Source organism: Pyricularia grisea, assembly GCF_004355905.1.
Source record: "Pyricularia grisea strain NI907 chromosome Unknown Pyricularia_grisea_NI907_Scaffold_2, whole genome shotgun sequence".
NCBI lineage: Eukaryota > Fungi > Ascomycota > Sordariomycetes > Magnaporthales > Pyriculariaceae > Pyricularia > Pyricularia grisea.
Genome location: NW_022156717.1, coordinates 8,259,985 through 8,286,911, shown reverse-complemented (window position 1 = coordinate 8,286,911; position 26,927 = coordinate 8,259,985). Strand labels below are relative to the sequence as shown.

The following is a 26,927-nucleotide window of genomic DNA, read 5'->3' as shown; positions in this document are numbered from 1 at the left end:
GCACGATCACAAGCACTGACTCACTTTGTCAGTAGACCATCAGATTCAAATAGCTCATTTTCCCTAAGAATTCATTGATTACATTGGGAGGTATCTGGGATTGGTTTCGTTAGGTCACACAATTAACAATGTATCACAGCAACCTACATGTAATCTCCCAACAAGTATAAATACCCCGTAGCAGTCAGTCGATTCCTCGCAGTGTAGTGCTCAAGTAGCATCCCCAAAGCCGAACGTCGAAAAATCCAAGAGAAAAGGTCAACCAAACAACAAGCAAATATGTCATCCACTACCAAGTACGGCGAAAACGGCAGCGACACGTCGTCCTCGGGCGGCGATAGCTCCAGCTCTGGAAACAGCTCATCCTCGAGCAGCTCGACAGGCTCCGAGACCTCAAACACTTCCAACACCGCATCTGGTGGACAAGTCCCAGAGCCGACCCAGTGTGGCATCTGCAAGGAGTGGTATGCGTTGGGAGATGCCCATACCTGCGACTTGAACGACCCCTACGCGGGCTACTATGCTTGAGTTGGAGGTGTGATTCTGCCCTTCGTGATGAGAATAGCTCATGTTGTACTCGTCTCGTCACTTGGAACGTCGCTCTTAAGGAAAGCAAAAAATATAGAACAGAAACGTCTTGACATTTCCATAAAATAAAAGGTCTGAATTAGTAAAATCCCCCCCAACGCCGCTCAAATTCGTTTACCAGGCCCCGATGTATGATCTCCCTTTCCCATTTCTATAAAAGCAAAATCCAATCACCTATCCGAACGTCTCCCTGTCCCTGACATCCAAGAGTTGGACGTGGGTGCCATGGTAACGGAGCTTGCACTGCTCCCTGGCTTTTCAAAATCGTCCCTCCGCCTCGGCTCCAGGTCGTGCATCTGCACCAAGCTCTCCTCGTCGTCTGGATCGCTGTACGACACGTTGTAAGACCTCTGCATCGTGATGCCGCCCCGCAGCTCAACCTCCTTGGGCCTCGTCGCCGACCCTCCCTCGACGCTCGAGTCCACGCCGTACGTCGGCCTGGCCTTGGACACGGTCCCGATCCTCGACATCCCGGCGGTCCCGCCGACGGTGACAGCGGTGCGTCCGCCGCCGTAGGTCCTCGACGCGGTCGACGTGCCGCCCAGCCGGGGGAAGATGCGCACCAGCAGCAGGCGCAGGCTGGGCAGGCAGGTGCACATGATGCCGACGTTGATCTCGATGACGGACCAGCTCGTCACGTCCCAGCTGTCCATGGTCGGGTTGTCGGACCGCGCAAACTCGACGAGCGACTGCAGCCGCAGCACGCTGACGACGGTAACCAGGGCGCCGACGCCGAACATGAGTCCCACGCCGACCTTTTTCTTCCAATTGAGCCGTAGGGCTTGTAGCTGTGATAGCGGTACGGCAAGCATCCAAATGTCGAGGGCGATGCTGATGCCGGCGTTGGACCAAGCCACGGCGTTGATGTCGATGCAGGTTCCCTGGTGCTGTCCATCCCACTTTGTCCAAAAGTACGAGACTGGCTGGCACTGCAGCACCCCTATTAGAAAGAAGGCGAGACCATAGGCGATGGTGAAGGCGATGGTGGCCCAGAGAGCGAGCCGGACGCCGCGCGAGGGAAAGATGCGCAAGTAGAACCACAACAGCGACATCTTGAGCAGCGTAACTTCGGCAAAGTACATGATCTCGGTCGCGTAAAAGTATTTGCCAAACGTGTCGATGGTCTCGGGGTCGAGCCTCCAAATGTCGAGCCCGAGGCCTCCGGCATCCACCAGGCCGCTGACGATGACGACCGTGTTGGGCACGCCGAGGACCAGCGATGCCAGGATGAACCAGTCGTCCGCACCGATGGCGACGGCGGCGCCTCCGTCGTTCATCAGCATGAGGCGTGCCGCCATCCGCATAAACACAAACAAGGGTGAGATGGCGCCCAGCGTGATGGCCAGCGTCTTGAGTGGCTGCCGCTTGTCCCGGACCGGCACGCCGCACTCGGTCGACGTCGTGTTGAGCGTCACCAATCCCTCCCTGATGGTGCAATTCACCTTGACGCACTCGTTAACCTCCTGCTGTAGTTTGGCATCCGTGCAGATGCATGTCTGGTTGGTCGACGCGCAGGGCGATGCTGCTATGGATGTGGCCAGGCATGATTGCTAGAAGATGGTAGATCCAAGTCAGTCCACGTGCATCCTGCAGGATTTTTTTATTTTATTTTTCTTTTAAGCAGCGACGATCTTTTGTTTTTTTTTTGGGGGTGGTGCAGATCATACCGCGCAGGCAGGCAACTCTAGGTTCTGTGCTTGTACTATTAATGCCCATACTCCTATGAGCAGCAGAAACAGATGAGCCGGGAGCGACTTCATCGTCTCTGAAGTTTTGATAAGTCTCTTTTTGGTTTAAAACTGCTATATCAAATTTGCAGACCCAAAAAGCAACAAGAAAAAAAAAAGGAAAAGAAAAGAAATGCGCCCCCTTTGACGTGAAAAGGAGTGGCGAAACGAGCGTGGACTTGCTTCTCTTTTTCTTTTGCATCGAGAAAAGATAACCCCACAAGACGGACAAAACAAGGCAGGGAGTTGAAGTTGACATGCATGCTGAACCCTGAATGGGGCTTGTTCGGGGAAACTATCGCGTACATGGTATCTAACCCCGGAGCTGCTAAAGGGTCAGCCCTGATCAATGCAAATTGACAGGTCGCCGTTGATCCGAGTGGATATTTTTTTTCTATGCCGTTGGTAGAAAAAACCGTGGTAATGTGCTGACCACGAGGTTACGCGACAGCGAGTGTGGGACTTTGCTCCTGACGTACCAACTTTTTCTTCATTTTCTTGCAAGGTATTCGAGATAAGAAAGCAGTCCATAGATATCTAACACACAAAAAAAAAATCTTTGCAAAGTAGTTTCCATCCCGGAGCAAAGCCGAGCTCTTGGTTTGAGGCCCGTATGGGCTCCGGCATGAGCGAAAACAAAGCGAATGACAGGACTGAACTACTATTCCAAGTGGCCATCCCCACCCCCGGGCCCGTGATTTAGTAAGGCGATCGGCCGAGAGTAAAAGGTACACGTACGAATAGAATACCATGTAGGGGAACAACTTTGATTAAGCGAGCATCGAGTCAGCAAAGAAAAACCTAAAAGCTTTTGTCCGGGGAAGAAGGCACTGCTCAACTCGTCTTTGTTTGTTTTTGTCGGCCGTCATATCAACATCGAATTTGAAGAGAAAAAAAGGCAAATAAAAACCATACACAAAAGCCATGCCTCTTTTGGAAATACTCTCCGAGGGGGTTTGATGGACCCGCCCGGACCGGTGGCTGCATGCATTCAGGGGTTGCCACAAACCCGGGTTAGTCGAGACAGGGACAGATGAAATCTGTTTGTACTTCTGACAAGCCATTGGATTGCAGCTCACGAAAAGGTGTTTACTGCATGATGTTACAAGCATTCTTTGCGGGACGGGCCCCCGCTGCGAGATAGCAGTGCCCCCTTTGTTCATCCCGATTGAGGAGGTTGCATTGGACATTTGTGTGTGTATGCCCAGAAAGCTTGTGGTGTGGTCATCATTCCTCGGGCTGCAACAAGAGATCGAGAGGTTTTTGTCTGATGAAAGTAAGTATATGTAGAAAGATACAGGATGTAAAAGATCCAATCCCATAAGGCTGCATTTTCTTGGACTGGACTTGCTTTATTTTTTCCCCCCATTAGCCCGACTCATACTTTCGTGGTCCGTAGGGCAGAACAAGATTGCTACGCTAAGTGACTCGGACAGTGCAGCACAATCGGATCGTCACAAAAAAGGGCCCCACGATCCACAGTATGCTGCTGGGGGAAAGAATTCTAGAACACGAGAGGATCGTCAGGTGGTTTGACGTGTCATTCAAATGGGATTGAGACTACTTCGGCTTTGACCGATATTCAAAACTTATGTTTTTCTCCCAAAATCAACCCAGATGATATAAGTCTCGAAATCCTAGCGTCGGCAATGATGGTTTGCGTCGCAAAAACAAAAATCACTCGCAGCTTGGCCGGGAGCCAAGTTGATACAAGCCTGGTTCTTGGCAGTGCACAAGAATTGCACAGAAAAGACTCCACTGCAAAGGCGAATGCCAAAAAGCCAAGGCCGAAACGTTGCATTTTTGGGTACAAGTCGTTTGACCGGTGAGTGGCGGTGGCTACAGTGGCGACAGCCTGCTTCCGCCGATTGAGATGGAATGTAGCAGCCGCAGTGCGGAAGCCGCCGACATGACAACGATAATTCAGATACTACATCGGCTGTCAAACCCGAGATAAAAACAATCCTTTTTTTTTTTTTTGGCAAGCCTTAATGATGGGCGATATCGAGTTGAGTGAATCCATCACATTGGACGTTGGGGCATCGCAAGTTCGTCCGTCGGGTTGTCACAAGTGGTCTAATGCTTGCAATTGTATATGTATATGCAAAATTAATACGCCTTTCGGCTTTTGAGTGCGGACTTATCCACTAATTAAGTACAAGAATTTAAATCAGAGAAAGAAAAAGAGCGCACCAGCCATGCTGAATCCCGACCAAAACCCGACGCCAGAGAGTCAAATTTCACCACACAAACGAAAATAAAACAAAACCACCACTTTAATCAATCCACCAGACTAGCCGTCAGTAGCGATGGGTTGGTGTTGCCATTGTTCCCCTCAGCCCTGGTGGCGTTCTTAAGGAAGCAGTTGCCGCCCTTGTCGACATTGTCACGCATGCCGGCGTGGAACACGACGAGCCTGCACTTGAGGTCCCGACCGGCGTCGCCCGACCGCTTGTTCATGACGGCGCACGCGTCCAGGCAAGCCTCTAGGTTGTATGCGTAGTGGACCGAGATTACGGACAGCGCGCCCGGCGCCTCGGCCCCTTGGTTCTGCGAGTCGATGCCGCACTCGATGTCGAAGCGCTTCTTGTCAAACGTCGACAGGATCGAGGACTTGTCGATCCTCGGGCAGTCCCACTGCAGCATCTTGACGTCTTTGGGAGACGCCACCGAGTAGTTTTCTAACGCCGTGGTCGGGACCGTCTGAGAGGAGGACGAGGATGTGGTGGAGGCGGGCTGCGGAGTGTTGTTGGGCGTGGGCGCTGTGGTCTGGCCGGACGTCGTCACTACTGTCGTTTGTGTTGATTCTCGAGATGATGGGCTGTGATGTTGTGGAAAGAGGGATCCTGTTAGTTGATGGAAACATGAGATCAAAAAGTCGACGCAAAAAAAAAAAAGCCAAGGGAAATCGCATACCTTGACGCCAACTGTGCTCCCAAAACGCCGCCAACCACCGCACCGCTAATGATCATTCCTATCAGGGCAGCCATGGCAGCAAAGACCCAGGGGTTGAGACCAAAGGGAACCGGCTTGCCCCTCTTGGTCTCGGACGAGTGCGTCGGCGCATGAGGTGGAGCGTGGTACATCTCGGCCGGTGTGAATGCGGGCGTCTGTCGGTATTCTGAAGGAATCGGCGTCGCGATGGTCGAGCGATCCGTCTTCCCCCAATGGTCGTTGTAGGGTTGGCGGTGGCTGCTAGGGCTGTACATTCTACCGTCATCGTCGTTGTTGCTGTTGTGTACGGCTTGAAGACCCTGCATGTCGTTGTTGACCACCTCCAGCCCGCTCTGGCTAAGATGTTGTGCGCCCATGATTGCAGCAGCCGGAATCGGTGATCGAAAAGTCTCTTTTTACGGCAGCAAATCAAGTCCTTACCGAGAAATTATAGGGACGGCGGCAGTGACAATCCCGGATAACAAGCAGTACAATATTACACGACACCCGCAGCAAAACAAGAAGTTGAAGAAGCCTTTTTTTATTGGTAAAACGAAAGAAACTTGGCGAGTTATATCGAATCCTTCGAGTCGGGACCGCAGCGACTATCAAATAACGAGAGGGCCGGGCGGGCGACAGAGGGCTAAGCCGGGTAAGCGGAGTAGAAATTGCACCTTTGCTGGTAATATTTTACGGCTGCCTACTATCTTTGGATACATTGCCCTGCACGAGTGTGATGATTGACTTTCGGTTGTCTGCTATGGGTTTAGCTGAGATCTTGGCTGTTGCGGCGCACGACCTGCTAACCTCAAAAGGCGCATGATTCAACCAATTACCTTGACTTCGGCCCCAGATGTAAGCGCGGGACATTAGACTTGGCGGGTTATTGTGGAGGTGCGGCCATGCAGTAAGACATCGAGAACCATGAAATTTTTGCAAAGAGACGACGATCATTTGCCTTGTTTGATTGGGTTTTGAGATTTAGTGTTTGTAGAATTTGATGACATGAGCTTATGGGTGGAAAAAAAAAGGTCTAGCCCTAAAGTAAACACAACATCGATACCAAGATCGATGGGAACCAAGCTGATACAAAGAAGTTCCTCGCAGCCAAGTGCGATTGGTCACAATGAGAAAAGAAAAAAAGGAAAAAAAAAAAAAAAAAACCAAAAATCCTGTCAAAGGAACAGAAATGCCCACTCCCTACTCAGTCAATCAAGACCACCCACATCCCGCTTGCCACTGGCAAAGGAAGTGGAACCAAACCCCGGGGAAGCCAACACTGGGTCGACAACCTTGTGAAGAAAAAAAAAACCCTCCCAAAACTCCGCCCATATAAAGTAAACATGAGGTTCCGATGCAATGCAACCAACCTGAAAAGCATATCCTAAAAGACAAAGTCCAAAAAGCAAATATAAGACATGAACGCCAGGATCAGATAGAAAAAAAAGAAAGGAAAAAGCAGGTGGAGGAAAAATGATGTCATGGTGAGCATGTCAAGATTGAGGAGATGTGGCGGGCTTCTCAAGATAGGATCGAAGCGGCAAAGAAGGGGAATGGAGGAAGGAGAAATTTTGTCCATAAAAAAGAGACGAGAAGAAAATAATACTCAGCCTCAAGTGGTCCAGGCAGCAACGTACTGGACCTCCATGGAGCTGGGGTCGCCGCCGACCGTCTGGGCAGTAGGGGTCGTGACTTTGGCCTTTGCATCTGGGAACTCGCCACCGATGGCGATGTTGAGCAGGATCATTTTTGGTGTGCGAGCGAGGTTCTCCCACGCATCAGAGTCCTTGACCTCGGCGCCGGTCAGGCTGTGGGTCACCTGGCCATCGACGGACCACTCGAGCTTCTCCTGTTGGAAATTGCCGCCCTTGTTGGTGCGGTCGATGGTGACGGCGACCTTTACGAACTTGCCGCGAGGGAACGTGGCGTTACCTCCCAGGCCAGTCTTCTCGTTGCAAGGGCCGCCGTTGATGATGCCGCAGTGCGCGGTGTGGAAGACGGTGCTGACACCGTTGGAGACCTCGAGGATGTCGATCTCGCCAACCTTGGGCCAAGAGTTGCGGTCGGTGCGGAAGCCCGAGCCGAGCATCCAGAAGGCAGGCCAGATTCCAAGCTGAGTGGCCGGGTCGGTAGCGGGGATCTTGAGGCTCGCCTCGACGCGGAGCTTGCCGCCGACAGGGCACTGCACGTCACTGCCGGCCTTTGTCTCGATACGCGACGAGGTCCATGCGTTTCCAGTGCGGATCGGCGTGATCTTGAGCGCGCCGTCATTGCTGATGGCCAGGTTGGTCGTGCTGCTGGTGTAGGTTTGGATCTCCTGGGTTCCCCAGTTGGCCGCGCCGCCGGCGTACTGGGTACCGACGTCGATCAACCACTTTGACGCGTCCGGTTGCGCTCCCGCCTTTTGCTTGGCGAAGTTGTCCTCGAATACCGTCTTGGTGAAGCCCTGGGGGATTGGGACGGTGCCGGCTGTCGCAGCTGCATTCGTGGAAGAATTGGTCGAGGTTGCAAGAGTAACATCGGATGCCGGGACCGGGGTGGCAAGGCCGCTCCCAATGAGGAGGGCGAAAAAGGAGAGAGTTTGTGTAGTGCGCATCTTGTCTTCACGGATCAACGAGAGATATAAGATGTGGGGAAAAAGAAGAGAAAGAGACCTTCAAGACCTAGGAAAGACTTATAGAAAGAGAAAAAAACAGATAAAAAAAAAAAGAAACCAAAAGGGAGAAAGAAAAGGAAAATAAAGAAACACACAGAAACCTAAAATGTGAATGTAGATGATGCTGAGGAGAAGAGGAAATCCAGAACCAAAAAAATACGGGAGATCACTTCCATATTTATCCTGAAGCCGCCATATTACGAGGTCATCTACAAGATACCCTGCCAGTCTAAGGAGCCCAAAATTGGCATGTTACTTCTCCATTATGCGACGTCAACTAATTGTCCCCTTAACGTTTTCGGGTGTTTTACTTTTTTTTTTACTTTTTGGGCGCAGCACAATCCATGACCTGTCATCCACCATAGCTAGCTCCAACCTGGAGAGATATCCAGGTACGGACCCCATATTCCTAAGAATATTACTACTGTACAGGGGTGCAGTTTATCGCTCTCTTGGTTTCGCGGGGGGGTTTTTTACCTGCCGTGAGTTGTATAGGATCTGATGCAAGGGTACCCCATGTATTACGGACCCCCTTCTCCAGTAGGCCAGGCCTGGTTTCCCCAGGGCCTATACCAGTAGTTTGAATGTGCTCAAGAAGATTTGTATTGGTTCGTCTACAGTTTGTCTCGTGGTCTTGCGATGGTTCCCATGACTATTCATTTCCCAAAAAGCTTTTAGTGTAGCAAAATATGGTACTTCAATATGACCTTGATCAACATAAAACAGACTAGTCTAACTTGACTCGAGGGATTGCAACAATGGTTCAAGGTACCACCCAGAACTGTTATGTTTGCATGCAGCCGCCGTCGTCTGCCAAAATACCCATCCTGTGGTACGACTTAATTGTAATACTCTACTATGGCTTCATCCAAACTATGGTTCATCCCTCGGAAAAGAAGGCGCAGAAGATAGGACGGATTGACCTGAATCCTGATTATCTTCTTGGCAACGACCTATTATTGTATTACGCCCTCCACTTCTACCAAATATCGAACAAGTTACCAGATAATTAAATCACCTCGAAAAAAAGAGAATGAAAAAAATAGTTCCTAATAATATCTACCGCTAGCTCTCTTTTCTTTACTGCATGTGAACATTGATAGGGGCTGGTGGGCCTAGACCATCGTTGAGAGTTGTTTGGTCGACCCCTACATCAAGACGCGGGGGAGTTAAACATGCCCCCTTGGCAGATGGACAGTTTTCAGAACTGACCGCTCGGGACCCACGTATGATTTGTATGATTGACATGGGTAAACATGCCGTTTGTGTGTGGTTGTCCGACTCACAATTCGTTCGCCGGTCGAAACAACTTCAGCCCCATTCTTTTCCGTCGGCGCATGATATTCTCTACTTAGCGGGAGGCGAGAGGAGGATGGCTGTTTTTGGAAATAAAACTTGGTTTAATTAATCTATTCGAAAAATGGATAGTAAAGAACAAATCGGGCAAAGAAACAGCATATCCCCTGATTTCAGGTCACATCCATACACAGTAAAATCCACGAACGTGTATCACTAGCGAGATCTGCAGCCGATCGATTGGTTGACAACAGAGCTAGCGTGCGCACACCAGATGCAAGGAATTAAGCCCTATACGAATGGCAGGCGATGCAAGTCAACGGCGTTTTTTTTTTTTTTTTTGTTTTCTTCTTTCGTTTCTTTTCTTCTCCAAACGAAAAAGAAATCATAATCTTGTTTGCCAGACTTGCAGGTGACATCATTTCATAGAATGTAAACGCCAAAGACATGCCAATTTGCCACGAGTTATGTCTTCATTTCTATTTCCATGTCGAATCTCATCCACGCAGGCCCCTAGCAGACCCTCCGGTTGGGTATTCATCCCCTTGGTGGTCCCACATCAACCAGCCATGCGCCACCAAGTCGAGCCAGTTAGCGGCCTTCTCACTGAGGCTTACCCCACCTTCACTCTACAATTATAGCAACGCATATGTCCAGTCAAACAAACAACCATTTAGAAACTTATTTTCGTCCCAACGTCTCTGCCATCTGATATTTCTGGCTTAGAACAAAGCAGGCATTTAAGTACTTGGCTCTACCCTTGGCAGGCGTAGCGCATTAAGTCTGAGGCGAAAACATTCTATTTAGAGCAACTTTCTTAGCAGTGAGCAAATATCGTAGGTAGGGTAAATTGTTGCGATTCACTTTACTTTACCTACCACCTACCTAGCTACCTTGACTGCTTTCTTTACCTAGATAACAAAGGTACCTACCTGGGTAAGGTACCTTGGTTCCGCGACAGATAGCACCCGATCATTTCGTAAGCAACACACCTCCTAGTCAGTTGCCTACCTTGAGCATACCATGATGACCATGACGATTGATCATCGCACAAACGAAAGATTGATGCTTATTTTCACATAATTGATCAGTATCACGTTTGAAATCAAATGACCATCACTTAAATTTCCCGCGACTTCCCAACCCAAGGATCAGTTTCACCTTGGCTTATTCAAGCTTTCCTTGCCATGGCAAAAAATCGTCTTGGCAATGGATGGCGATGACTCCCGAATCTGGGAGCTTGAAACAAGATTCATTCTCAGAGCTTGTTTGAGTTCCCCAAAAAGCATCGCTTTTTTCTTGAAACCTATTGGGCGAATTTCCGGCCGAGTTCTATTTTGACCGCCGTATGTGTTGAAATTTTCTAAAGTGACCGCGTCGCTTTCTCGGAAGGGTTAGCGACGTGGTGAGTACCGGCCCAACTTTGGTACCTTAATTTTCCAATATACAACGGCTTGATCTTTCCGAAACAGCTTCATTCTCATGCCACCACGTTTCTAAATCCAAGCTAAAACTCTCGTTCAGTTGAGATTCGACTTTGACTGATTAGGCGATTTTGGTTCACCGATGGAAACCCGAGACACTTCACATTTTACACGCAAATATAAGAAAAACATACCCTGCTGTGACAGCGTTGCTATTTCGAAGCCGTCAGTGGAGCGAAGGTAGCTACCTAGTCAGTAAATACAAAGACTAGCTCCTTTCGAATAACTCTATTCTACATGTTCAAATCCACTCTAGAGCTCTTTTCTAGTTGAGTTTCGACTTTGACTCGGTTAGACTTTTTATGTTAAACAATCGGAAGACAAGAAACGTCGCATTTGAAAACATTTCTGGAGAAAAAGAAAAAGCTACGCAACTTGGTTATGTACCTTATCTATTGATTTCCATTCGAGCCCACCATGTGTACATTGCTTAATTCGTTGTCAACCTGGCCAGAAGCTAAAACACTTTGTTCAGAGCTTCTTGGTACGCTTTGAAGCCTAAACTGACATGACCAAAAGAAAGAGTCCAAGTCGTCGCAGGCTATGATATGATCCCTTTGTATTTCTTTGTACTTTGAGTAACAAGGTCGTCCACACTTTCTGCTTTGTTGAGGTTTTGATTCATCTCGTACCCAAACAAAGGCTTTTTACATAAATGGTTTCCTAGCAAAGAAGAGCTATGCTACTGTGTATTTGATGCCACTTTACCCAAGACCAAAAAAAAAAAAAGAAAAAAAAAAAAGAAAACTGGCAATTCCCCAGCCATACCAACATATGCTCGGATTGAGTATCGCATCAGTCATTGACGCCTTTCCTCAGCTATCAAACTCCCCGGGTGCGGCCTCTTCCAAAGTCGAGCAGCTGTGTCGTATTGACAGCCGAGATCTTTCATGTACAGATATCATGCATGAAGCAAACTACCTGGTGGTTGCTCCATTGGTCTGGGGACTTGCTGTATTTGTCTACGTAGCCATGACTGGTCTTGATATTGACGAGCTGCCAATCACCGCGGGGCGTGTGGAGCAGTGCGAGTGTAAAAGGTAAAGTAACTACACAGCTTTTGAGGCATTATACTCACTTACATCCTGGGGCAGATGATTCATATCTAGCCCATTTTGAAAATTGTATGCTCTTCATGACTTTCATTACTTTTTCATGCCGTGCATAATGCAAGTAATTAATTGCCTATGTGTGACAAACATGCCAACTCCCAAAAATCCCCCTAAACGCCACAGAGTTCAACCTTTTCAGGCAGCCGGGGCGGTCAAGAAACCCTTGCTGGCAGCCTCTTGAATACCACTGAAGAAGACGTTGGCCATCTTGACATAGCCGGCGTCGTTGGGATGCCTACTGTCGAACAAGTCGGCAGTGGTGGGACCGGCAGCCGAACGCATGTCGACGGTGACGAGCTTTGCGCCCTCGTCCTTGAGCTTCTGCCAGACGATAGCAAACTGCTTGTTCTCGTCGACACGGCAGGCATCCTGATCGGCGTTCTTGTTGACGAGCACGTTGGTCATGACGATGGTGACGTTGGGGCTCTTGGAAAAGATGTCGCGCAGCATGGCGTCGACCTGGGTGCCGGCGTCGGCCACCACGCCGCCCTTGTTGCAGTTGTTGGTTCCGGCGTCCACCAGCACCAGGTTCGGCTTGAGCGTCGGCACGTCCTTGGCCACGGCGGCCGCGATCTGCTTGATGACGAAGCCCGAGGTCGCCTCGACGGCGCTTTGGTTAAAGTTGCCGTTCTTCTTGGCGCCGACGTAGGTGACCTGGCTTGGCGTCGTAAAGTTGGCGCTGGGGCCTTGGAGGAGGTCCAGCAGGTCCTTGCGGTACGAGTTGCCGGTCGAGGAGCCCACGCCAAAGGTCACGGATGCACCGGCCGCCATGATCCGCAGCGGCACGGCGGCCGCGGCCTGGCGAGTGGTCAACTTGTAAGGAGGAAGTGGGCCGGCCACGACCGCAGATACTGTTTTTTTTTTTTTTTTTGGGAGTTAGTATTTGATTTGTTTTGCAGGGGGACTGCAACACGGGATTTGCTTACCAGCGACAAGCATGGAAAAGAATTGGGCATGCATTTTGGGATTTTATTTTTCGGAGGAATGGGTAATAAATGATTGAATGAATCGAAAAAAAATAAAATATAATAAAATTAATGTACAAAGTAATAAATATGGTTAGTCCTCCAGGGCTAAAACGAAAGTAAAAGGCCGAAACTTGATTGATGAGAATGAAATTGAGTAGGATTGATTGATTCACGTCAACAAAAAGCCAAGACCTGACAGACTGTATTTATTTATTTCGACTGCATCGGCGTTGAGGCCACGACGATAAGGGGCGTTTTGGTTGCATTCAAAAAAGAATGCGCCCCCGTTTCAGATGGTTCGCCTGGGGACTTTGGTGAGATGGTAAGCGAGCGATCCTGACCTTATTTCCGCCAAGACCAAACCTGAACCGTTTTATCTGGACCAGCATCGCCAGCGGCTAGGCGTGTTGCGTCGTCCGGGTTAAATATTACTTGTGCCTTTTCAGCAACGTTGAACGAACAAACTTTGACTTTTTTTGGAGTGGGCTTCCAAAAAATCCAATTTACAAAGTTTGCTCAGGTTTACTTGAACAAACCAGGTTGCAGATGTTGATTCACAGGAAATACCTTCGGTCATGGCTCGCTTCCATTAGTGCTTGTCTAACCTAGAAAAGGAGCGTTGCAAGCATCCCCACTGCCTCGAACCAGGAGACCCTAGAAACAAACGAGGCCTATTTTTGAATTTGGCTCATGCCCCGCCACTCATTCTTCCGCATTCTGACAAGTGCCATTCGCTTGACTCGAACTTTAAGTTTCTTATTTTTCTCTGCCCCTTGAAAGTGATAAATAACCTTAATGACGCATAGAGGGGGCACGAGCGGTAGGTACACTTGAATGGAATACAGGAAGATATCACTCGGTTTTGAGAGACTGAACCGTTAATTATCTTGGCCTCTTTCTTGGTGTATAACTGCCGAACAAATCGGCCCTGTGGGATTTACCCGGAACCCGGAACCCGGATCCGGAGGTCACTCGACCGCTGACCAGATTGGGATCAGTAACACAAACAAACTCTGCCAGCGTTCAACTAATAGTCACATGGATTTGGTTGAATCAAATGGATAGCTTTCTATGAAGAATCATAACTGTTCAGATCCTCACAAATCTACTTGTATTCACCATGCGCATCACCTTGCCCCATCATCTTCTGCTCGTCGCTGCAGCACCTGTTTTGGGTTATTTCAGTGACGCACGAAAGCACTGCAAGGTAACGCCGCAAGATGCAAACTGGCCAGCAGCAGAGAAATGGAATCAGCTCAACTCAACCATCTCAGGTAGACTCATCAAGCCAGTGACACCAGGGGCAGTATGCCACGCGGAGCAGCCTTCGTACAGCACTGCGGGATGTCTCGCAACGCAGTCCCAGTGGCGTGATCCATCGTTCCATCTAGGTGATCCTGTGTCGGTTGATTGGGATAACTGGGCCAACGACACATGTGCCCCTGATCCAGAGGTTGGTTGCAGCGATGCCGGTTATCCTGTTTATGTTGTGAATGCCACGGAGCCAGAGCATGTGCAGGCCGGTGTTGATTTTGGTAGGTATAGTGATTTTGTCATACTGATCGACGGCGAGATGTCTGTCTATGAATATACGTTGATATAGTGTGAGTCGCGATGCTCGAGTAGCCAGGAATCACAACATCCGGCTAGTTGTCAAAAACAGCGGACACGACTACCTTGGCCGTTCCAACGCGCCTTTCTCTCTGTCGATATGGGTTCACCACATGAAAAGCATACAGATCCATGAGCAGGGCTCCTTCCAACCCAAGAACTGCCCCTCGGCTGATCTCACATCGGCTGATCTCACACATCTGAGGCATGATGTCATTGTCACCTTCGGGGCCGGGATCGAGATGGCCGAGGCTTATCACTTCACTGCCACCATGAACAGGACCATTGTAGGCGGCAACGGACCAACTGTTGCTCTGGGAGGTTTTATCACGGGAGGCGGACACAGCATCTTGAGCCCGAAGCATGGTCTCGCCGTCGACCAGGTCTTGGAGATGGAGATGGTTGATGCAAATGGCAGGCTGCTGACGCTCAACGAATGCGAGAATGAGGATCTTTTCTTTGCCGTTCGAGGAGTATGCCATTTCCTTTCTGAAGCTTTGTCATTCTCTCTTTTATCTGATTGCGGTGATGCTGATTGTATCTAGGGAGGCGGTTCGACGTTTGGCATCTTGACCTCGATAACGCTCCTCACCTTGGAATCGCCGATTGTTCTTGGTCTGGGATTTTCAATGATTGCAAGCGCCGAGAGTCCTTACGGCTTGGACGCCATGGTCTACTTCATCACACAGATCCCTGCTCTCGCCGCCGCTGGCATCTCGGGCTATCCTATAATGCACAAGGCCAAGCCCCTCGGAAATTTGACGTATACAGGTGTCGTCGGCGTCTTGATCATGAGGGACAGCAGCAACCCACAAGATATCCTAAAGTTCATTCAGCCAATTTTCGAACATGTCAATACCACCTGGCCGGGGCAGTTTGCTTTTACCTCCCAAGTCGTTTCACATCCTAACTTTTACAGCTGGTATCAGCAGAACTACGACAAAAGCGAGGCTGGAAGGTCGCTACTTGCTTCTTCGCAGCTGCTTGATGGGAAAGCCTTGGAGCAAGACGAAACAGCAATCAGGGCAGCTCTTGAGGCGGTGATGGATGGCGGAGAGGCGGGCTTCTATTTGGTTTCGGGCAATGGGGTTCGTGAAGCGGCGGCTGTCAGAAGAGGACGCACGGCGGTAAACCCAGCTTGGGCCGAGACCCTGGTGCACGCTGGTAATGTTTTCTGAGGTTGTAGCCTTCTTCGTTTTCATCTTGGACTATTGACTGATTTATAGGATCTTCTGTTCAGCTACTTCAGTCAGTTTTCCATCTCACGATGCAGATGCTGCGGCAAAAGCCTCAGCGGATGCAAAGCGGTTCTCTGCGGCACTTCGCAGTCTCCGTTTGAATGGTGGGGGAGCGGCATACGTCAACGAGGTTAAAGACTTTCTTCCCTTTGTATTATTTTCTTCCGTATCTTTGATAAACGCGTCTGTGTGGCCAACTTTACTGACTTCTGAGGTGAATAGGCTCATCCCGACGAGGATGATTGGCAGCACGAGTTTTGGGGCAGCAACTATGACAAGCTGAGGGAAATCAAGAAGAATAGAGATCCCGAAACGGTTTTCTGGTGTCACCCATGTGTAGGCAATGAGGAATGGGAGATTCAGGACGGCAGGCTTTGCCGACTTGACTGATGGTCCATAGTGGAATATCTAATGTTTGGAGCAGTGAGGTCCAAGCGTTCAGTACAGCAAACACCCTTTGTCTTCATTGTTATTGATGACCAGGAAAACAATGAATTATTGTTGAACCAATCACCTTGTCATTCGATGCTCTGCCGCTACGGTCATTGTTTGCTTGGGACGCAAAAGTTGACATAAAACATGCAACAACCAACGCCGGCGGGAAGGACAATTTGAATTTGCATTGAGTCTCATCAACAAGCGCCTTGTATTCATTAGAACCTGATCCCATCTGGTTCACGAGGATACAGGCATCTGCCATTAGTAGCTACGCAAACTAACCTTTGATTAGCTGTTTTCTTGATCCTTTCACAAGTTCCTTACCGTTGCGGTAGAACTTCGCCAGGACCAAACCCACGAACAAGCACAGCTTGCCTACAGACAGCAACAAAATGGCAACCATCATCGCGAGCGAGTTCCCAGCGCCCCAGGCCACGACCAGCTCTCTCGCAAGGCTGCACCGCGAAGTCGGACAGCAGTCTTATCTTGAGATCTGGGAGGCCGTGGTGGCCGCCGTTGAAGGATACTGGATGGAGCCGGCCCCGTCCTCGACGGCTTCTTCCTCCGGCGCAGGAAGAAACCCCAGGGTCGATGCCGTCACCGACTCTCCCCAACACGAAGTCCCGCGACACAGGACAGTGCCCGAGACCGACCCGCTTCGCGACCACAGAGAGCCGGCGACGCTTCGAGGCTCGAGCTGGACCAAGCAGGCGCGCCTGGACGAGTCGGTGCTTGAGATGCGTAGGGACCTCAACGTTATGCTGCCGCGCGGTGTGTATGCCCGGCACACCAGGGCCATCAAGGACTTGGTCTGTCGTGCACACCGAGCCGTCCTGACTGTCATCGAGGCTGAAGATGACCATGATGAATTCGAGACCGAGGCCTTTGTGAATCTTACGGCTGAGGATTTTGAAGACTAAAATGACAACCTTGAGTCAACCTTTCGCAAATTTTGTGGAATACTGTACAATCAACACTTTATTCGATGTTTTGACTATTTTATGGCCGAGTTCAACCAAAATGTGAGTTTGTTTGCCAATACCCAGTGATCTACAAGTCGTCTTCATCATTCTCCTTCCGTTTTTATGCTGACTTGTAATTTGAATTAGGCCACAATTTCCGGCTTTGTAGGAGATTTGCCGCGACTGGATTAAACCCACCGAGAACACATGCAATTCGGGTCGCACTGCATCAGTTTAGGGCGATATTACGTACCTATACAGTCTGCTGAAGGCCAAGAAGAAAAATGAAAGACGCGCAGTAACAATTGGGTCTCGGGTAAAATCCTCAGTGGCACAGTCAAGATACTTAAACGTATATTGAAAGTACCACGGAACCGAGACCATCTTTCCTATGGATAAAATCAAACCCCATAATTTTTCCCCTTTTCTCCAAGACCAGATGCGTGGCTTGGCCTACCGAACCTGTCCGGGGATTTCTCTTTAAGACAACGATATCTTTCCACTCCGACCGCTACACCCAGCAATAAAGTAAGAGTGCTCTGATTCTTCATCGACACAATGGCTCAACTTCTGCATAGCCCACAGCTGACACTGGCCAAGCTATTGGCACTGACTTTATCTTTGTCAAGCTTGGCACACTCAGGCGGCATCGTTCAAGATGCGAATGCCCTTGCAGATTCGTACGACTATGTCATTGTTGGAGGTGGCACTGCGGGACTGACACTTGGTGACCGCCTGAGCGAAGACGGCAAGAACTCGGTGTTGGTGGTCGAGTATGGAGATTTAGGTTCGTCTATAGCCCCATTTAGCATACCTACACTTTCCAAAGTACCACTGACGAATATCACTCATCCAAAAAGTCAACGTCTCGGCAATTACCGAAATCGAGGGAGGATTCCAGGGCATGATTCCCGACTTCATGTTCAGCCTGACCTCGGTCCCACAGACCAACCTCCGCAACCGCCGCGCCGGCGTCTTTGCCGGCAAGGTCCTGGGAGGAACTTCAGCCATCAACGCCATGATGACCATCCGCGGCACCACCGAAGACTACGACAGGTGGGGACAGTTCTTTGGACCAAACTCAACCTGGAGCTGGGAAGGGATGCTACCGTATTTCAAAAAGGCCATAAGCTTCATCCCGCCGGGACAAGAGGTGGCTTTGGCTTCCAACATCACCTACGACCAGAAGCTGTGGGGGAACACGTCCAAGGTCTTTGCCAGCTGGCCGTCGTATCAGTACCCCAGCACCAAGGCCATCGTGGATGCCTTTAGGGCAGTGCCGGGGGTCGAATTCCCGCGGGACAGCGGCGAGGGCAAGACGGGGGTGTACTGGTATCCGCAGTTCAGTCACCCGCAGACGGTGACGCGGTCCTTCTCGAGGACGGGTCACTGGGATGACATTCACAGAGACAACTACGAGGTCGTGGTCAACTCAAAAGTGACCAAGGTTGTTTTCAATGGCACGAGAGCCGTGGGGGTGACTTTTGTGCCGTCCGAGGGAGGTGCTGGACTGCCGACAACAGTCAATGCGAGGAAGGAAATCGTTTTGTCTGCCGGCGCCATTCATAGTCCGCATATTCTGCAGCTGAGTGGCGTGGGTCCAAGGAAGCTGCTCGAGTCGGCCAAGATTCCCGTTGTTGCCGACGTTCCAGGGGTCGGTCAGAATTTCCAAGATCATCCCATGCCTTCGGCGAGCTTTGATTGTGAGACACAGAGGCCTTTCTACTCTTTCATACTTCTTAGTTCCAAATACGTGAAAGAACAGAACACCAACGATGGCTAACCGATTTGGGGAAAAAGTGCGCAACTTCCCCATCCGCCCCGTCCGTCAAGACTACATCAGCAACGCCAGCTTCCGAGCCTGGGCCGACGACATCTGGGCCACCAGCAGACAGGGCCCTCGTTCCATCGCCACCGGTAACGTGGCAGCCTGGCTGTCCTTGCCGGTCATCTCACCGACCCGCTACGCCGAGATTGCCGACGCCCTCGCGGCCCAAGACCCAGCCGCCTCCCTACCCACCGGCACCGATCCGTCCGTCATCAAGGGGTACGGGCGACAGATGGCATCCTACGCCGCGGCGATGCGGCGCAACGATACGGCCTTTTACAACCTCGTCATCAACAGCGGCAGCGCCCCGGGAAGCAGCGTCATCAGCCTGAACGGGCGGTCGTCCGAAGGGTGGCTTGTGGCGCTGCACCAGCTGAGCAGGGGTAGCGTCAACATCGACCCCGTAGACCCGTCGGGACGTTCACCCGTCATCGACTATCGCGCTCTGTCCAACCCGCTTGAGAAGGACGTCATGGTGGAGATGATACGCTTCACGCGCCGCTTCTTCATGGAGAACCCGGCCATGGCGCAGTACTCGCCCGCGGAGCTGCAGCCCGGCCCAGGCGTCGTGAGCTTCGAGGCGCTGAGTGCCACGCTGCCCGGGACGGTGAACCCTACCATGGCTCATCCCGTCGGGACGTGCTCCATGATGCCGTTGGATCTTGGCGGAGTTGTGGATGAGGAGTTGAGGGTTTATGGTGTTCAGGGGCTTCGGGTCGTGGATGGGAGCATTATGCCGACTATTGTTGGGGCGAACCCATCTCAGACCATCTATGGTATTGCTGAAAAGGTATGTGCGAACATAATCGCTATAAATGCTGTCTCAATTGCTAACATGGCTATGAACAGGCTGCGGATATAATCAAGGCTGGCGACATTGACATCTGATTAACAGCCAAGCTTGTACTTTTGATAGGTTATCTAGGCACAACCCCATTCCAGCAGAGATATTCTAAGCCCAAAAAACTGCCATTCATCCTCTAATAAGTAGTTCCTGCTTTCTCCCTAATAGCTGGCAGTCAGTTCAACCCAAGATTGATACAGCCCGACTTCTTGATCTGCCCACTGGACCAGCCGTTCACTCGGTATCTTATTAAACGGTTCTAGATTCAGTGGGTATCATGGCAGCCATTTCTCGCGCCGCGAAGACGTGGTATAGAGCCCATAAAAGTGTCCGAAACCGAAACTGCAGACGATCTTTCCGATGCCTGTAGCCAAAATTTCCATGACTTTGGGCCGTGAGTCCTAGTTTGAACACATAAGCCATCGGCAAGACAAATTAAGAGCAGTTGCAAGTGTCTTAAACTTGAAACAGTCTACATGAGGTCGGGGTCGATCCAGAAACAAGGCATTGCATTCTCACATGTGTACAACCGCAAGTCATAAACCGACTAGATCTTTATTGTCCCGCTTTTGAGACTCATCTTGATGGTTTGGAATACTCCAGAGGGATCGCTCTTCTTCCCGTACTGACATGTGAAGCAGGTGATAATGCTGTTCTTGCCCAGGATCCACATCCACAGCTGGTTGACCATGACCAACTAAGGTACCTTGCGAACGTCTCGAAGACATTTGCCGTATAGAAACTCGGGGTATGATGAATCTAGCCGCTGGTCATTCCCTGCATTGGCTCGGGCACGAGCCTCTCTCTGTTTCTTGAGAACTCCTTTCGTGCATCGTGACGAAACGACGCCTTATCGATCGTATTCCCAATACAGGCAAGTCGTTTTGAGTCAGTCTTAGCAAAGGTCAGAGATAGCAACATAATTTGATACACTTCCACATACAAATGAGGCCAGTGCATCTGCTTTTCGTTGGTTCATATGTGGTGGATCTAGATGTGATGGAGCACGTTGATACTATCAGAGGACCAAACACTGATACTTAATTCAAGCCGTTGGACAGGAAAAATAAAACTAAAATGACAAATTTGAAGATCTAACCTCGCATATGGGTCTCATGTGTCTGGTATGTATTGCAAGACTGGACAAGTACGGATGACCTCTGTTCATGCCAAGTTGCTGTCCACGTCAAAATTGAGGTCCGAGAAGCATATAAGGCCGTGATGTCTGAAGCGGGTTGGAAAAAGGGCCATTGTCCAGTCTTGATTCATTCAGGCAATATTTTCCCACGACCTTCTGCAAAAGGGAGAGGCGTAAGCTTTTGAAGGAGAGCCTAGCCATTAAGGAGAGTGCTGCTTGCCTCCACGTACTATATTGCAGAAGTATTCGTTAACTGTGAGTTTTCATAATCAATTATGAACTCTTGTTCAATTTCTTCATTCTCATATTGCAAAATATTGCTCAAAGGAAAAGTCTGATTCAGGAACGAGCCTTCAAGCTGGCACCTGCTTGCCCTCCCTGAGGGCTGCGTACGTATCGCAGAAGTATCGAGACTTCCAGACTTGACTCTGGAATCTGAGGGATATGAGATCAGGCTCAAAGGGTTGGTCTGAGTTGTTGGTGGAGTTTTGGCTAAATCCCACTCTTTCTGCGCACTTGGCTGCCCTGTTTGACCTTTTTTGGGTCATCTCTTGAAGCTCCCCCGCAGCCTGGCTCTGTAGCCTATATTCTCTCGAATGACTTTGGCCTTTCTGTATCTCAAGCGCAGTCTCAGTCATCTTGGCAAGCACGCATTGCGCATTGGGTTGCTTCATGAGCAAGAGCCGCCCGTGACCTTGGCTCGCTTGCAGCCGTCCGCTCTATTTCCACTGAATTTTACGTCTGTCGTAACAGTTATAGACTGGCTTCATCTTTTTACGATTTATTTCGTGCCGCTGATGCGCGCAGTCTCAACGTAGATCAGCCTCACAAGCTGCACTCGATTCTCGTGCCTCCATATTTTCTGTAAGGCCTGCCAAAACCCGCCCATGGGGGCCCGCGCCGGCCCAAGTAGGTGGGTCGGGGGGCCCGCGGGTAAACTGTAATATTTATGGGGGGGCTAGTCTCAGGGCTCATCCCTGAACGCGAGCTCCACCAATTGAGCCGCGTGGCTCAATTCGTGGCTTTGCTTGTACCTGTGGGTCCAACCAAAGATTACTCTGGTTCAGGTCTGAGGATAATTTGTTTATTTTGGGCTTAAGTGGAGGTGATTTCGCCAATTCGGCGACCGACACTCCGTTATAATTAATTAAATAAAAATCGCAAAAATAAACGGTTTGTACGTTGGATATAAAAATTAACGAAATAATTAATAACGATTTATTTTATATTTTTAATCGTTATATTGGTCGAATTGGGATATGGGTGCCCTTAATTTTTAAATGGAGGTTGGGTTTTTAAAAAAAATTGGAATTTTTTGATTTTTTTTAATTATATTTTTATTTTTGTGAGGATCAGGCCCCTAGACCTACCCTCAGAATCACGACTCGGCTCCACACCGAGCCAGGGATCGGACAAGGATCCACTACCTCCGGATTTAAGCGCGTCTCTTGAACGCGTCGTCGATTGTAATTTCTCTCTTCTCTTCAGTTTAGAATTTTCGTCGATAGCGCCTAATACACTGAGGTTCTCCAATGTATGCCTGGCCGTGATATAATTCTAAACTCACTATGATTTGCTGGTGAAGCAATTAAAATATATCGTTCAATCCCTTCATTTAATCGTTCACCACGTCGGCTGTGCACGACGGTAAACTAGGCCACAGAAGACACCATTCGCGAAATTAATGTCGCCGCGTAAGAATTACGGCCCACCGATTCGCCAATCCCAACGCGTGACAAACGTAAATTCAGCAAAGCCAGATAATTTGGCTTTAGGTATTGCTATTTCCAATACCGAAAGTTCGGATTAAAACGGAGAGATTACAGTTGCCCCAATAAATCCAGAGCCAATAGAGCCCGCTCCTACCAGCGCCAACACAAAGCTTGAAGAGCCCGTTGAGCCCCAATCCGATACAAAGCAAGATTAGCCAGTCGACAGTATCGAAGTTGACGGATCGTACGAGTACGAATTAGTTTCTAAGCACCCAGGAGAGGCGCGAAACCTTCCCCACCAACCTTCTGCCAAAACGTTAGACGGCAGGAACGAAATTTCGAAACCTTTAAGCAGAGCGCCCTCGTTTGCCGCCCAAATGAGAAGCGAAATGGCAGACGAAAGCGAAAACATTGCCGGCCAAGTTACAATCATTTAATTACAGTTGCAAGATTTTTTGGCCACCATTGCCCAATTTAAAGACCAGTTCGCCACCCGGAATAATAATGCCACCCGTTAAACCCGCGGTATTACGCCTTTAAACAGCGTTTTTGGAAGGGTTGAGTTTAAGCTTTATGGTATCGCTGCCCGGACAGTATTTAAGCTTTACGGAAATAACCAAAATGCTAAAAACCCTGCCTACGACAGGACGGCACGTAAAGCCAGTATCGACCCCGGCATATTTAATGGTAATAAGGATCGTTTTGATAAATGGATCATTAAAATCGCAGATAAATTTGTAAAGGACGACGAAACTTATAAAACAAAAAAAAGCCGTATAATAGTAATTAATTCCTTTACTAAAGGGCTTGCCAACGACTTTATCCAAAGCCGTTATAAATCCACCATTATACCTTTTAGCAGCGCAGCCGAAATAGTCGCGACCTTAGCCGTTGTTTACCACGATGATAATTAAGCTTTTAAAACCCGTGAGGAGTTTCGTTACCTAAAGTTTAATTTGTCGGACAAGTTAATAAACATCTACCAGTTTATTGGCAAAGTTAATAACCTAACCGATAAAGCCAATATTGCCAAAACGGAACGCAAATTGGTTTTTTATAAGTATATTTCTGCCAACTTAAACCCCCAGTTTTTCAGCCTATCCAAAGACCCAAATATCTCGTACGAGACCTTTGCCGGAGAAGTTGCGAACTTGGCGCTGGCCCAACAACGCGCTTGGGAGGAGTTCCGCGAAAACCGCAAAAAAAGGGAAAAGCGCCGTAAGCGTTTAGCCAGCGCCGAACGCAAACAGCGTCGACGCGAGAATCGCCGGTACAGCCAGGAAACCAAGAACCAAACCCGCACACAGACCATTGACGCCCCGAAGTCGCCCAGCAGAGAAAACGCCAAATTGGTCATTGAGGGTAGATGCTTTCTTTGTAAAGAAGCCGGGCACCTGGCACGTAATTGCCCCGAAAAGGCCGCTTACATCGCCGCCGTTTTCGCCCTTTAACACGAAGGCGATCGAGAGGCTTGTGAACGATCCGGCCACAGCTTATCTTCGTCGGATTCGGAAAATTGCTAAAGCTGCCGAAAATCTCCTCGGCAGTTTGCATGCTTTAAATAGCTAAAATCGATAGATTACCTAAATTAAACACCTTTTTTGCTTCCATTTAATTGTAAGATAAAGGTCGTGGTCTTAACGCCCAAACTTTTTGTAATACCGGAGCAGATGTATACTTATCCATTCGACCGAGCTTCGCGAAAAAGGTCGCCCAACGTTTAAAATTATCTATTAAAAAACTTCCCAAACCTTTGGACTTTGGAAATTTTAACCGGAAAGTTACCGTAAAAGTTACCGAATATTTTCGGCTCATTTTGCAAATCGACGGACGACAATTCCCACGGCAAAAATTTATCCTTTTCGAAACGGCATACGATGTGTTTATCGGATAAGAATGGTGGACGAAATATCGAGTAGGTTTATTCCCAGTTACCCGCAGTTTCGTTTGGCCCAACGACCTGCCCGCAATGGCCCAATACTCACCCGCAATCGTCGTACAACGTTCGAATCCGCTTTTGGACCTTGAGGCCCAAGCTGACGCAGTCCGCCGGGACCGCAAAATGGAATAAAAAGACCGTCGCATTTAGGTCCGCAAGATATTTTAAGGCCCTAAACGCCAATACGGAAACCAGGCTTAGATCGCAGAAATTAGCGCTTTTCCGACTATCCTAAAAACCGTTTCCAACAAAGCTTTGCCAGCAAATATTTGTACCCTTTTTAACGACCCACGTTAAGATCGATGGAAGCGATCCCCGTTACCTACGGAGCCTATACCGCTGGTACCAGTAAGCGATACGCCTACGACCAGCCTTAATGCGGTATTAGCCCTGTAATGGAATAAGACTTACGATGGACATCCCATTCCATTTCCTGCAGGCGAAGACCCGGAGTATATCGCGCAAGTACGAGCCAAATTACCCAAAACATTTGCCCACCTTGAAGGTTTTTTTTCCAAAAAGGCGTCGACGATTCTCCCGCCTAACCGACCCGGCTTCGACGTGGTTTTAGAATTCGAAAAACTTTTGGAAGGGAGGCCAGCCCGCTATTCGACCCTTTTCGCGATGATGGAATTGGAAAAGGAAATTATCGACGAATTTTTGAGGATCGATTTTATTAAACGGATAATGGAGAAGACCGCAGTTTCGACTTTGTTCGTTCCTAAACCGCAATCGAAGGAGCAGCGTTTTTATGTGGATTACCGATAGGTAAACAAATTTATTAAAAGACGATAAATATTTGCCCCCGACGTGGCCGGGACGTTGAATAAATGTGGAAAAGCCCGGAAAATAACCAAGATCGATATTATTCGAGTTTTTAACAAATTGCTAATGGATCCGAAATTACGGTATTTAACGGCGTTTAAAACGCGATAAGGTACATTTTAGTGGAAGGTTCTACCTTTTGGACTAAAAGTCGGACCGGCCTGGTTCCAAACTTTTATTAACGTTCAGTTTAATAAACTGCTGGACGTTTTCGCGAACGCTTACGCAGACGACGTATTAATTTATACCGAAAATAAATCGGAGCAAGTCCATTTTAAGCAAACCGAAGAGGTTATTTACAGGCTGCACAAAACCGGATTTCAAGGCGATATTAAAAAGTTAAGTTTCGGCGTTTTCGAAATCGAATACCTGGGTTTACTTTTAGAGATCGGTAAAGGTATCCGTATCGACCCCAAAAAGGTCGAAGCCATTACCAGCTGGCGATGGGACGACGTTACCTCCGTTTCGGCAGTACGATCCTTCCTAGGCTTATGTAATTTCGTTCGGACGTTCTGCCATTACGCCAGCGAATAGGCAGAACTTTTGACCCGATTATTAAAAAGGGGAATCCCATTCGAAAAAGGCCCCGAGCAGAAAGCTGCTTTTGAAGCGCTGAAATAATTGGTGGTCACCGCCCCCGTAATAAGTTTCTTTAAATCCGGTATACCTGTCAGGATGGATACCGACGTTAGTGGTAGGGCCACCGCCGGTGTCGTGTGGCAGTAATAGGACGATGGCAATTGGAAGCCAATCGGTTATTCGTCCAAAACCATATCCTTTGCTGAATAAAATTATCCGATTTAGGATTAGGAGCTATTAGCTGTAATTAATACGCTAAAGGATTTCGAACCAGCCCTGTTAGGTACTAAGTTTTGTGTTTTTACCGATTACCAGGCCCTAATTTATTGGTCGATTAAGAAATTTTTGTCCGTTCGCCAGATACGATGGGCTAATTATCTGGCCAATTTCGACCTCACCTTTAAATACCGTCCCGGCAAGGATAATGTGGCAGCCGATGCCCTTTCGCGCAAAATTATCGACAATCCTACGGTTAAGGCCCGAGCTGTATTAGACCGTACCATTGCATTAATCCTTCCAGAAAAGATCGATTCCCGACCCGGCGAACCTTTTCCAACCATTAGCAGCTTGGAACCCTCCGCACCGTAAAGAGCTGACCTGGTGGCCCTTATCCTGGAAGAAAACCTGAAATAAAATCTAAGTTACCACGACAATTTGTTAACGGTACCCGAAATTACCCAGGATGGCAAAATCTTTTTAAAAACGGCTTTTATCCGCGAAGCTTATAAGCCCAAGATTTTCGGCCATGGAGGCCAAAATAAAACCCTCAGCCGCTTGAAAAAAGATTATTGGTGGCCCGACCGAAATCGAAACGTTAAACGCTATATTAAAAACTGTCGCGAATATCAGCGCAACAAGGTACGATATGACAAAACGCCTGGGCTGCTGTACCCATTGGAGATCTTTAGACGGTGTTGGCAGTACGTGATGGTGGACGGCAAAATTATGCCCAAGGATAAAAAAAGTTACAATTACGTTTGGGTTTTTATTTGCCGATTGACCAAATTTTTGGCCACTTTACCGGGAAAAAAGACAGATACCGCGGAAA

At 48.9% G+C, this 26,927-nt stretch overlaps 9 protein-coding genes across 9 annotated transcripts; 4 read left to right on the top strand and 5 right to left on the bottom strand.

The window, feature by feature from the left end:
• Positions 1-279: 279 nt before the first annotated feature.
• On the top strand, positions 280-528 carry PgNI_05052 (uncharacterized protein; the record flags this gene model as incomplete). The annotated part of the gene is made up of 1 exon (XM_031125093.1): positions 280-528. One exon carries the CDS (start codon positions 280-282, stop codon positions 526-528), a length of 249 nt encoding a protein of 82 aa, XP_030985376.1.
• A 230-nt stretch (positions 529-758) lies between these two features.
• Positions 759-2,348, bottom strand: PgNI_05051 (uncharacterized protein; the record flags this gene model as incomplete). The annotated part of the gene is made up of 2 exons (XM_031125092.1): positions 759-2,138; positions 2,256-2,348. 2 exons carry the CDS (start codon positions 2,346-2,348, stop codon positions 759-761), a joined length of 1,473 nt encoding a protein of 490 aa, XP_030985377.1.
• A 2,048-nt stretch (positions 2,349-4,396) lies between these two features.
• On the bottom strand, positions 4,397-6,115 carry PgNI_05050 (uncharacterized protein). The gene is made up of 2 exons (XM_031125091.1): positions 5,232-6,115; positions 4,397-5,136 (listed from the first exon to the last, which is right to left on the bottom strand). The coding sequence occupies exons 1-2, from the start codon at positions 5,624-5,626 to the stop codon at positions 4,596-4,598; spliced, it is 936 nt and encodes a 311-aa protein (XP_030985378.1). The 5' UTR covers positions 5,627-6,115; the 3' UTR covers positions 4,397-4,595.
• A 746-nt stretch (positions 6,116-6,861) lies between these two features.
• Positions 6,862-7,845, bottom strand: PgNI_05049 (uncharacterized protein; the record flags this gene model as incomplete). Its single annotated transcript, XM_031125090.1, has 1 exon — positions 6,862-7,845. One exon carries the CDS (start codon positions 7,843-7,845, stop codon positions 6,862-6,864), a length of 984 nt encoding a protein of 327 aa, XP_030985701.1.
• Positions 7,846-11,907: 4,062 nt separating this feature from the next.
• PgNI_05048 (uncharacterized protein) lies at positions 11,908-12,783 on the bottom strand. The gene is made up of 2 exons (XM_031125089.1): positions 12,724-12,783; positions 11,908-12,648 (listed from the first exon to the last, which is right to left on the bottom strand). Exons 1-2 carry the CDS (start codon positions 12,755-12,757, stop codon positions 11,933-11,935), a joined length of 750 nt encoding a protein of 249 aa, XP_030985700.1. The 5' UTR covers positions 12,758-12,783; the 3' UTR covers positions 11,908-11,932.
• Positions 12,784-13,885: 1,102 nt separating this feature from the next.
• Positions 13,886-16,042, top strand: PgNI_05047 (uncharacterized protein; the record flags this gene model as incomplete). Its single annotated transcript, XM_031125088.1, has 5 exons — positions 13,886-14,300; positions 14,392-14,849; positions 14,922-15,540; positions 15,617-15,744; positions 15,837-16,042. The coding sequence occupies 5 exons, from the start codon at positions 13,886-13,888 to the stop codon at positions 16,002-16,004; spliced, it is 1,788 nt and encodes a 595-aa protein (XP_030985699.1). The 3' UTR covers positions 16,005-16,042.
• A 402-nt stretch (positions 16,043-16,444) lies between these two features.
• On the top strand, positions 16,445-16,972 carry PgNI_05046 (uncharacterized protein; the record flags this gene model as incomplete). The annotated part of the gene is made up of 1 exon (XM_031125087.1): positions 16,445-16,972. The coding sequence occupies one exon, from the start codon at positions 16,445-16,447 to the stop codon at positions 16,970-16,972; it is 528 nt and encodes a 175-aa protein (XP_030985698.1).
• Positions 16,973-17,572: 600 nt separating this feature from the next.
• On the top strand, positions 17,573-19,790 carry PgNI_05045 (uncharacterized protein; the record flags this gene model as incomplete). The annotated part of the gene is made up of 4 exons (XM_031125086.1): positions 17,573-17,801; positions 17,875-18,717; positions 18,815-19,632; positions 19,692-19,790. The coding sequence occupies 4 exons, from the start codon at positions 17,573-17,575 to the stop codon at positions 19,728-19,730; spliced, it is 1,929 nt and encodes a 642-aa protein (XP_030985696.1). The 3' UTR covers positions 19,731-19,790.
• Positions 19,791-21,053: 1,263 nt separating this feature from the next.
• PgNI_05044 (uncharacterized protein) lies at positions 21,054-21,462 on the bottom strand (the record flags this gene model as incomplete). Its single annotated transcript, XM_031125085.1, is given in 2 exon segments — positions 21,054-21,339; positions 21,359-21,462. The coding sequence occupies 2 exon segments, from the start codon at positions 21,460-21,462 to the stop codon at positions 21,054-21,056; spliced, it is 390 nt and encodes a 129-aa protein (XP_030985695.1).
• Positions 21,463-26,927: the final 5,465 nt, after the last annotated feature.

Excerpts from the sequence above, each read along its gene's own strand:
- PgNI_05050 (XM_031125091.1), bottom strand. The coding sequence starts at position 5,626 with ATGGGCGCACAACATCTTAGCCAGAGCGGGCTGGAGGTGGTCAACAAC. Across the intron at positions 5,137-5,231 it reads GGAGCACAGTTGGCGTCAAG|CCCATCATCTCGAGAATCAA; the intron begins GTATGCGATTTC and ends ACAACATCACAG.
- PgNI_05048 (XM_031125089.1), bottom strand. The coding sequence starts at position 12,757 with ATGCATGCCCAATTCTTTTCCATGCTTGTCGCTG. Across the intron at positions 12,649-12,723 it reads CTTTTCCATGCTTGTCGCTG|TATCTGCGGTCGTGGCCGGC; the intron begins GTAAGCAAATCC and ends AAAAAAAAACAG.